The 11,250-nt window shown below is 28.4% G+C and overlaps 1 protein-coding gene across 1 annotated transcript; it reads left to right on the forward strand.

Annotated features, from left to right (window-relative positions):
* The first annotated feature begins 3,329 nt into the window (after positions 1–3,329).
* Positions 3,330–6,855, forward strand: LOC101510450 (uncharacterized). Its single transcript, XM_012719758.3, has 4 exons — positions 3,330–3,465; positions 3,691–4,097; positions 4,816–5,154; positions 5,968–6,855. The coding sequence occupies exons 2-4, from the start codon at positions 3,876–3,878 to the stop codon at positions 6,493–6,495; spliced, it is 1,089 nt and encodes a 362-aa protein (XP_012575212.1). The 5' UTR covers positions 3,330–3,465; positions 3,691–3,875; the 3' UTR covers positions 6,496–6,855.
* Positions 6,856–11,250: the final 4,395 nt, after the last annotated feature.

Here is an 11,250-nt window from a genome sequence, read left to right on the forward strand (position 1 = left end):
ATATATTTGATAACCTGACATTCAAAATGACAACCACTTTTCTTCAACTTTTAAGAAAAAAGAATGATTATACAATATGTTTTTATGAAAAAATCTACTATATTAATTATTTTTTATGTGGAAGATTTAAATGACTTATGAGATAGAGCATGTAGTACTAGTTTAATTGTAATAAATTTAAGGACTTCTATTTATTTTAATATAGTATTCTTTTGGTCTATTTTAATAAAAAAAATTCAATTTTCACGTTGATAACAGATATCATTTTATAATAATTTATAAATAACAACACTCTCTTAATTTATTATAAATCAATAAAAATTAGTTAGACCAATATAAAACATAAGGTAGTATCATAATCCAATATATATAAACTTGATTTACTAGGACTTTATTTATTGTAAGTGGCTCTACTAATTGCCAGTAGTTTTTTTTTCTAATTTTAATGTGATCATCTATATACTTTTAAATTATAAAACTTATTTTATGTTTTATAAATAGAACTCATGTAAGACTTTAAAATGGATAACTTGAAGACGTAATACAAATTTCATTTTCTTCTCACTTTCTATCTTTCATCTCTATTATTCTACGCCTTGCTTTCATTTTGATTAGTTTTATAACATATTTATCATTTTATGAGCTATTTTTAATTTTTATATCTACTTTTTAATAAGAATTTTTTATTAATGAACACAATTATGAAGGAGAATCCGCCTCGTTCGATTTTAGTAGATATTGGGCCCGTTTGTTTTAAAAAAATTAAATAGTTTTTGTAGTACTTTATATTTTTGTTATAATATTTTAAAATAAATTTAAAAATAAAACTTCAAATAAAAAATTTATTTAAATAGTTTATCTTAAAATATGATTTTAAATATATCATCTATTTTCTACAACTTTTTTTGGATAATAAAATTTCAAAAAATGAATAAAATAAAAAGTTATTTTGAGTATTCATAAAAATTATTTTAATTTTTATTTATTTATAAAATAGTGTTTTTTATTATGTTAAAATGTTTAATAATAAATATATAAGTTGTTGAATGTCAAAATTATTTTTTAATTAATAACAAATAAAACTACAAAATCAATATTATTTTTAAATAAATTTTCACAAAAATCATTTTTTAAAATATAAAATAAAAACTAATTTTTTAAAATTTTAAACAAACGAACACATTATATACAAAAGACAAATACAAATTAGTAAAAGAAGAAGATGGATAAACATAGTTTTGTATATTCATTTTTGCGATTATATCTTCCACATATTATTTTTACAGTTTACAAGACTATTTAATTAATTAGTTAAAAAAAGACTATTTAATTAAAAAATGTGCACAGAACGTGACATGTAAAGGTTGTTCCAATATGCGTAATATATGTGCTTCACAATTTTAGAAATTAATAAATATAAAATTGAGAAAACAATGTTGTTGACAATGGTAATGTTATTGATTCCTCTGTGCAATGACAGTTCCACATCAAAGTTCAATCAAAAGGTGATAAAGATTAAAGAAGCTTATGGACCAACACTTTGGGAACAATTGGTGAAAAGTTGTTAGCTAAACGTGCAACCATCAGTGAAGTGCTTTTTGTAGAGCAGACTGTGAAGATTCTTTGAAAACCATATAATAATAATGATAATAAATAATAATAATAATAATAATAATAATAATAATAATGTAAAAGTTTGAAATTTATATTTTTCATTTATATTTTTTCAATTTCTTTATGGTTTTTCCAGATAATATGTGGGCTACTTAATATCATCATTTTGAGCATTTTTCCGGATGATATGTCGGCTACTCAAAAGTTTTTACTTTTTTTCTTTTATTTTGAGGAAATTCTTTCAAAAGTTGACTTTTACTTTTTGTCTGAATTATTAATTGATTTAATAATTCACATGTCAGCTGAGAGGAATGGAGAAACAGTTACTTGCTCAGACCACCAAATGAAAAAATTTGATGCACACAAATTAACGGAACTTAAAGTAAAGGGCATTTTAGTCTCTTAAAAAATTGATTAAGAAAATAATCGACGGAAGAAAAAATACGTTCCAATTTATTTTTGTTGAGAGTTAATAATGGTTTTTATTTATTAAGAATTAATCTGTTCCATATATTTTTGTGAAAGATCAAAAAAAATTTCACTCGAAAAGTTAAAAGAAAAAATAATTATTAATATGATTAATTTATTTTTACCTTTCAATTTTTTTCGTTTGTCGGTTTGAAGTTGTGTTCATGTAATATTTATATTAAAGAAATGAAAATTATCTTAAATGAAAAGTTGACAATTTTTAATAAAAAAATATTAGTTCGGTAACAATCATATATATGATCTCTTAATAAACATTAATGATTATATAATAATTTAAATGATATTAGTTTAATAAAAATAAAAAAATAATATATATTGTATATTAAATTGGTATCAATTAGTCATTGTTTAATTTATGAATACAAGAGTTATGAACTAAAAATTTTGAAAAGTATTATTAGCTATTATTAAAATTTTCAATACTTTTTAAGTATTGATGTATCACGTAAAATTACAACTTATTTTTATATTTATTTTTTTCTCTTATTTTCTTCTATATGCCAATCAAAGCATTAGTATGTATTAATCTCTCCCCAAAAACAATGTAATCAAGTGTTTGAAAATTTGCATATTCGCCAATTTTTTTGTAATTTTTGTTAAATTTTTTTGGCTACAAACCTATTTGAATCATAACACTTTCACCTCAAGATACCTCTTTATTTATCCATCAATTGTCAATTATATTAAAAGTTGAATGTAAGTTTAACAAATCTTACTAATAGTGTAGATTTTATAAAATAAAAAGTTAATGCGTATATAGAGATTTTAAAAAAAAATTATAGATTTTATCTTTATTCTTCCTTGCAATTTTTGGATTTTTTTATTAATATATCCATTTTTTTTAATTTGACATCAAATTATTTTACGTTAAAAAAAAAACTAAAATATCCTACTTTAGTCAATTTTTCAATTGATAAAATAAAAAAAAGAAAAAAAATATCATCAATACATAGTCGCATTTCTAATATGCGACCTTTTATTACAATTAAATTTTTTTTTATCTTTAGCCTATTGCAAATCTAAGATGCAATAATTTATTAAATTTAAAAATTATGGAATTTTGATTTTTCTTTTTTTGTAATGGAGACAATTTAGTGGCAAATTTAGAAAAATATATATATTTAAAATAAAATCTGCAACTTTCACCATCCAACCAACCAACCAAAACCATCACTAATAAGAAATTAAATCTTGCTTAAAAACCCACAAGGTGACCAAGTTCTAATCTTACTAAGTAAGCAAAGATTTAAAAGATTCCCTCATGAAAGTGGATGAGATCACTAATAACTCACCATAATAAAAGAATTCTATCTAAAAAGCTTTAAAAAAGCATGACCATCTACGATTCTTTTCCTAATCTCTGTAAGTTCCTTTTACATCCCCTTTTCATATGTTTTCTCTAATATTTTTAATTATCATTTTAATTTTTATAATGTTGATCATTGTCATTTTCATTGACGTTATAATAATCATAACTATTTTAATTATATCTTTTATAAATATTTATGATAAATTCGATAATAAATTTCACTTTTCAATACTAAAAGGGTTCAATCCCTATATGTCACATCATAATCTATCTTGCAGTTAATTAGGGATCAATGCTTTTTCCATCGTGCACGACACGCTCTTATCATGCGTGTGCTTAAACCACAAATATCAACACAACAACAACAGCAGCAAATTATGTTGTTCCTTTGAAGTGTGTTCTGTTCTTTCCAAGCATTTTCCTTTGCTGTTGCATCATAGCATTCATTCCCTTTGTTTCAAAGATGGGTAGGCTTGCACCATTATCAGAAGAACCTATGAATGAAGAAAATGAAAGAAGCAATAATAACTCAAAGAAAGGTCTTCTGTTATGGATTAACTGGAACTGGATCAAGACTCATTTTTCTCTTGTTTTCAACAAAAAATCTAACATCAAGATCCTTCTTAGTGTTCTTGGTTGTCCTCTTTTTCCTGTTCCTATTCACCCCAAACTACCCCTTAATGAGGCAAGCCTTTTTTTATCTTCACTTCTTCTGTTCACTTTTCTTATGTTTTTTATTTGTGTTTCTTATGGGCAAATTTTAGTATATTTTATTTTCATATATCAAGTATAAATTTTTATTTATAATGTAGACTGCTATGGACATATGTTTTTTCATACATACTAGCCACGAGGCCAAATGATTAAGAGACTCAAGAATTTCCCATTTGTGACAAACTCTTTTTGGCAAGTTTTAGTATATTAGTTGTTATGTTACTATTTCTCTTTCACCAAAATTTGAGTGTTAAAACTCCTTCAACTTTTAACTCAGAAGAATAGAGTGCTAGTATTATGATTTTTCTTTAGAAATATTCAGTAATATGAAATATAAATAAAGTGTTTTTAATTTTATTTTTTGGTCAGGATAAAATATTGTTCATCAATTGTGGTTGAAATAATGTTCTTTCTTGATTGAAAATGGTTACTTACTGGCTTGAAAAAGTTAGCTAAAAGTGTTCAAATTTAGGGGTATGTATATATTGAACATTTTCTTCATAATTCATATTTATGTTTAGGCAAAATTACACCTATGATCTGTTTGACCCATTTTTCAGATAGTTTCTTTTTTACCAAATTGGTCCTTTATGTTACACATTTTGTTTTCATGGTTGCTCTTTTTAAGAAGTTTGGTTAAATATGTAAAAGCTTGATCTTTATTTTGTTGTCATAATCTGTTGTTACAGGATTCATCGTCGGCACAGTATATTATACAACAATTCACAGCTGCAACAGGGTGCAGAAAGTTGGAAGGAACAGTGAAGAATGTGTTTGCTACTGGAAAAGTGACAATGGTTGTGGTGGATGAGCTTGGATCAATTGGTGGTGGAAGTGTTAATGGATCTTCAGAAAAAGGGTGTTTTGTAATGTGGCAAATGGTTCCTGATAAATGGCAGATAGAGATTGTTGTTGCTGGCCAAAAGGTTCTTGCTGGTAGTAATGGCTCTATCGCTTGGCGCCATACACCTTGGCTCGGCGTGCATGCGGCTAAAGGTGGTGTTCGCCCTCTTCGCCGTGCACTTCAGGTTAGTTCGTTTGTCAAACTTGATTTTAAATGTGATCGATTTTGTAAAATTGATTTGGTTAAAACTTAGTTTAAAGCAAAATGGTTTGTACTAAGTGTGTTTGGCTCTACGTTGACAAAATTGATTTTGAATGAATTGATTGTATAATATTAATTCTGACTTAAAGTAAGTTGAATGTAAAGTGGTTTATGTTTAGACATATTCATGTAAGAGTTAGTTGAATGATAAATATGAAGTTAAAAATCAATTGTTGATGCAAAAGCTTCAAATTCTTACTTCAAGTTAGAATCAGTTCTGGAAGCAAAACTAATTCGAGTGGGAGACATCCAAACCTATTAAAATCAATTCTACATCTCTAGAATGTGTTATGAACCTTTGACAAAAAAAGAAGAATGTGCTATGAACATGTGATGGTGTTTAGAATATTAACAATATTATTATTATGATTATTAGAAGAAAAATATTGGCAAAAGTGGTTAATCAAACATCTTTAGCTTATTTAAACAATCATAAATGTCAGTTAACTACTGCCATTGGTCAAATTTAATAAATTCAGAACTTCAACACATGCATATGCTGCAGGCCAATGAATTAGATCATTAATTCCCTACTAAATTTTTTCATTTATTAAATCTAACCACATTCCTAAGTTTCCTTTTTTTTTTTGTTTACATTAATTGTAATGAAGTTTGAAACCTATGATTTGATGAGCATCTAAAACAGCATAACTACCTAGTCTCAATCAACTATGCGACAGTGATTTTGTTTCTATTACCTTAAAAAAACAACATTAATTGTGTTTGTACAATGTAGGGACTAGACCCTTTAGCAGTATCAGCTGTATTCAGTGCAGCACAACACATGGGAGAGAAACAAATCAACGGCACGGATTGTTTTGTACTAAAACTCTCGGCCGATCAGAAGGACCTGATCGACCGAAGCGACAACACAGCGGAGATGATAAAGCATGCTATTTTTGGTTACTTCAGTCAAAGAAGTGGACTTTTAGTGTTCTTAGAGGACTCTTACTTGACAAGGATTCAATCACCAGGGTCTCATCCAACTTATTGGGAAACAACAATGTCGACAAAAATCGAAGATTATAGAGATGTGGATGGTGTTATGATTTCACATGGTGGTTCAACAACTGTGATGATAACAAGGTTTGGTGATAATCTTAAGGATGGACCTGCCATTACTAGGTTGGAAGAGACATGGAGTATTGATGATGTTGCATTTAATGTTCAAGGGTTGTCTATTGATTGTTTTTTACCACCTCAAGAACTTAACAAAGATTGTCCACAACAACATCTTGATTGGAAATCATCCTTGCATCGATGATGTTATGTTTTATGAAACACTGACACAGATACCAGACACGACATTGATATGTTAGTACTGGTAAGAATTTAAGAAAGTGGTAGTAATTGAACGTAATCTCATGTGTCAGTGCTAAACTTTAACATGTGTCAGACACATAGTTAATTTGAGGTGTCAGTACTATATACTGTATATTATATCAAAATTTGTAATGGTTGTGTTTTTTTTATTAGGTTTAAATTTGAATATGAAAATGTATCAACGTTAAACTCGGGAAGAGTTTTGTGCCTATTTGTGTTTCATACAACTCGAGGGAATAGAGGTTGTGTAGAAGGATACCTGATTTATATAAAAAAAACACTAATTGTTACTTAGCATGTATATTGATGAATGGTTTTGTAATTGTAGTAGAGTTCTAACCCACACATTTTGAGCATAGTAGATGTGGACGCAGTGATTGATTGTTAGTATGAGATTTGATTTGATTTGATTTGCAACACTGCCTAAAGTGTACAAGGCAGACTATCATCCATGAAATCTCCAAGATAAAACAACTAATAAAAACTGTACAAAAATCGAAGGGATTATACTACAAAAACCGCTCTAAAAAGGACAGTGGTATTATTACCACTCAAACTCGAACGAAGGGACTACGATACGAAAACCACTCTAAAAGGACAATGGTATTATGACCACTCAAAATTGAATGGACAAAAAGAAAGGGGAGAAGTAGCTCGGAAGTGCATTGAGTAGAAGATGGAGAGAAGAGAAAATTATATAGTGATGGAAGCAAATGCACATATGAGAGCTTTCTAATATGAGATTTAAAAAAATTTAAGTTCACACACTAACATATTCACTATGTTCTAACAACCCTCCACTTGAATTAAAAAAAAATATTTTTGAAGTAGCGTCAAACGTTTCTATAAGATTGTGCATAAGCATATGTGTTTTTCAACTTGAACATTTGCATAATAAGTAAGATTCAGATTCAACAAGAGTAACTCGTAGTCTGGAACTTTGTCTTTGACATCAAACCCACACACAACCTTTACATAAGGTGTATTCTCAAAAGTTTGTGCATTAATGACATTGCATGTTTATTCTAGTGTAGTGAATGCTCTAGGAAGTATGCTTCAAAATTCCATAGGAAGCGGAATCACTTCACATTAACATAGAGGAGTTTATCAAGAGTACTCCTATAGCTAGGTACTCCTCTCTACACAGAGTGTAGATCTCATTAAGAGTTTCTATTATCTCATCTTATCATCAATTCAGGAACCATGCTTCTCTGATTTAACATGTTCATCTCATATCACTATACGACTTGTTATTACCCATATTGAACCTAATTTTTGGGATCTCCAATCTTTTAGATCGGATTACCATCTGACTCATTGATCTATAGACATTAGTCTCATCCTTTTATGTGTATTTAGGATTTTCTCTCTAGCTAACCCTTTGGTCAAATGATCTATTAAATTTTCATCAGTGCGTACATGATCCACTATATCAACTCATTTAGAAAGTAACTTTCTAAATGTGTTGTGCTTACGACGTATTTTTCATCTCTTATCGTTGTAATAACAATTTTCAATATTTGCAATAGTCGCAATATTATCGCAGTAGATCAATTTCATGCAACTTATTATCGCAGTAGTCACAATAGTTTCATGTATAATTTCAGACAATTTATAAAAATCATTAAACAAACTAGAATCATATTTTTTCCTCTATCATTATTAAACTTCTTAATCTTTCTACTAAAAAATTGATTTTCAATTTCAGTTACAAAGATCTTAAATATGTCAAGTGTTTCACTTTTATTTTTCATTAGATATACAAAAGTATAGTCCGAACAATCGTCAATAAAAGTAATAAGATAATATTTTTCATTTCTTGTTAAAGTTACATCAAGTTCACATATATCAGAGTGTTTTAAATCTAAATACTCAGATTCTCTAACTGTTGATTTATTTGAACTCTTTGTTATTTTAGATTTACTACAAAAATCACATTTTTCAAACTCATTTAAAGAAAACTTTGGAATTAAAAAGTTACTTAAGTTTGGAATCACATGTTTGTTCACATGACAGAGTCTAACATGTCGAATATTAAAATCACACAACATGTAATGAGACAATTTATTTATTTCAACACTTAATTCAAACAATCAATAAGTGACATAACATTTTCCAATAAAAATATCATTTTAGAAATTGTGTACAAATTTGTCCATTGAGTAAGTTCTAGCTCATTCAGAAGAAAAACAAAAACAAGATTATTTCTTATCTCTAGAGGCGGGTTATTAGACTCTATAGAGAAAATTACTTTGTTTTATGTAAGAGAGATATCCTTCAAAGCATAGGTAGTTTGTCAATAATAACATCAATTTAAATTGTTCATATTAAGTCATACCTTTAGAGATTTTAGAGATGATCTCATGAGGTGTCTTCTAAATTTCATGGGATTAAACCTCCACGAATCTATTATCGATTGAGATAACGGTTCACAACATACTTTTTAGCCTCAGCTTCCTCAGATCATACTTTTTCTTTAGAGCATCCCAAACATCTCTAGCACTAATGCTAGAACTGTAGCAATCATTCAGATCATCAGCAAGTCCATTAAGAATATAATTATTTCTTTATCCTCTCCTTGGGTTAATTATGCAGTTTTCTTATTATTTTTTGTTAGGTCAGTTGTTTACATGACAAATGAAATGTCATCTTTTAAAATGTTGACAACTTTTTTCGTAGTTAAGAAGAATAACATCTTTTGTTGTCATTGTTTGAAGTGACACTGTACTTCACCGTGGAAAACCGTTTTAGAATTACACCAGTTAAATATGACGGAGGACTACGACATAAAAACCGCTCTAAAAAATATAGAGGAGGACTATGGCATAAAAATCGCTCTAAAAAGAACAGTATATTAGGAGCACTCAAAAATCAAAAGGGTTATAGCACAAAAACAACTCTAAAAAGATAGTAGTATTATGACCACACAAAATTGAACAAATGGACTACAACATAGAGAGAACTCAAAATTGAATGAATGGACTAAAACATAAAGAGAAGACTACAACATAAAAGAGAACTCAAAATTGAATGAATGGACTACGACATAAAGAGAAGTGGCTAGAAAGTGCATCGAGCAAAAGATAATGAAAAAAGAAAGTTGGAAATTGCATTCAACTTGGTGTTATTTTCACACGTTATATGGTAATGGCGCACATATGTTAACTATTCAATGTAGGATTTTAGTATTTATAGAGTTGATAACTACTCAATATATTAGAGTTTTCTAACGTGGGACTTCAACAAATTTTAAATTCACGTACTAACATTTTCTCTATATTCTAATACACTCTCTAACACACACATTAACACACTCCTTTTTTATTGATTGAAATTTATATGGATCCATCCAAATTGTGTTAGTCCTAGTTAAAATTGTTATGACCGATATAAATTTTAACCAATAGAAAATAATGTGTTAAAGAGTATACCGGTAATTCAATTCAGTTCATGTTCATTCCCCTTATGTTATACATTGTCCTTCAACCACGTTCATAGTGAACATACTCTTTCCAAAGGACATCAAAGTTTAACACAGCATATAAGCTTTGGTAATTCCCTTTATTTGTTTTAAAGGAATGATAATGTCCACAGTTTTAACTAGAATTGGTGGGGGTGCACATGGCCTATACAATAGTGCAACTCAAAAGCAACACATGAGAGAGATCTAAGAGCAAATTATTGTAATGGACTCTCCCTCTCACGAAATAAATTTAATATCATGAAACTCAATGGGTCACATATCAAAATCTTTTCAATTTGTACTTTGTACTTTTCACTTTTTTTTTTTATTTTTTTTTTATAATGAATGCTTCTGTTTTTGAGTTAGATAGATGGTTTGGAATTGCTTTGTGATCAATACTAGTAGCATTTCATGTTCAAGATAGTTAGTTATTTGGAGGCCTTAGTAATCATTTAGTGGGATTTGATGTTACATTCAAAATCTGATGATGAATACATCTTTTAATGTGATTTTAGTACTTCAAAATAATTTAGGCATATGACAATAATATGTTATGAAAGAATATGAAACACAAAGCTTCTGAATATACCTCAATTTTATTGATAATGAATTGATTGATTTACAAGTGATCATCTGTATCTATATATATATATATATATATATACACATGAGTAGGTGAGATGATAGAGGTTGTAACAACCAAAAACAATTTTAACAAATAAAACAGAATCAACTAACTGACAGTAACTAACAAGCTAACTGGCAGGCTGACTAGTGAGTTTATGAAGTTGACTGGTAGGCTGACATGCAGACTAAAACTGACTATTCTAACAATAGCAATAACAATCTAGTATGGTCAGGAAATTGTCCTATATACTTTAAAAGAGGTGTCATTTCTTATATATGAACTTTAAGTTCCCTTTTTTTTTTTCTATCAAAACTTAAAAATTCTTTTGAAAAGTAAAACAGTGTACTTGAAGTTTGATCCACAATATTTGAGTGGTTGAGATATGACTGACCCAAAATGTTCAACATCTGTAGTGATGCTTTTGGGACTGAAATTTGGCCAGCAGAAGAAAATGGAAGGATAACATACACAGGTCGCCAAAGAATTGGACGGTTACACATGAGAATGCAGAAGAGATATTTGTGTATGCATTTTCTCAACATTTCACTCAAGTTAGATTGTGTTTACCAAATAACATGTATATATATAAAACCTTGGGAGTTAGA

This window comes from Cicer arietinum, chromosome 4 (assembly GCF_000331145.2).
Source record: "Cicer arietinum cultivar CDC Frontier isolate Library 1 chromosome 4, Cicar.CDCFrontier_v2.0, whole genome shotgun sequence".
Taxonomy (NCBI): domain Eukaryota; kingdom Viridiplantae; phylum Streptophyta; class Magnoliopsida; order Fabales; family Fabaceae; genus Cicer; species Cicer arietinum.

Coding starts and splice junctions, on each gene's coding strand:
- LOC101510450 (XM_012719758.3), top strand. CDS start 3,876: ATGGGTAGGCTTGCACCATTATCAGAAGAACCTATGAATGAAGAAAAT. Junction 4,098..4,815: donor CCAAACTACCCCTTAATGAG/GCAAGCCTTTTT, acceptor CTGTTGTTACAG/GATTCATCGTCGGCACAGTA. Junction 5,155..5,967: donor CTCTTCGCCGTGCACTTCAG/GTTAGTTCGTTT, acceptor TGTACAATGTAG/GGACTAGACCCTTTAGCAGT.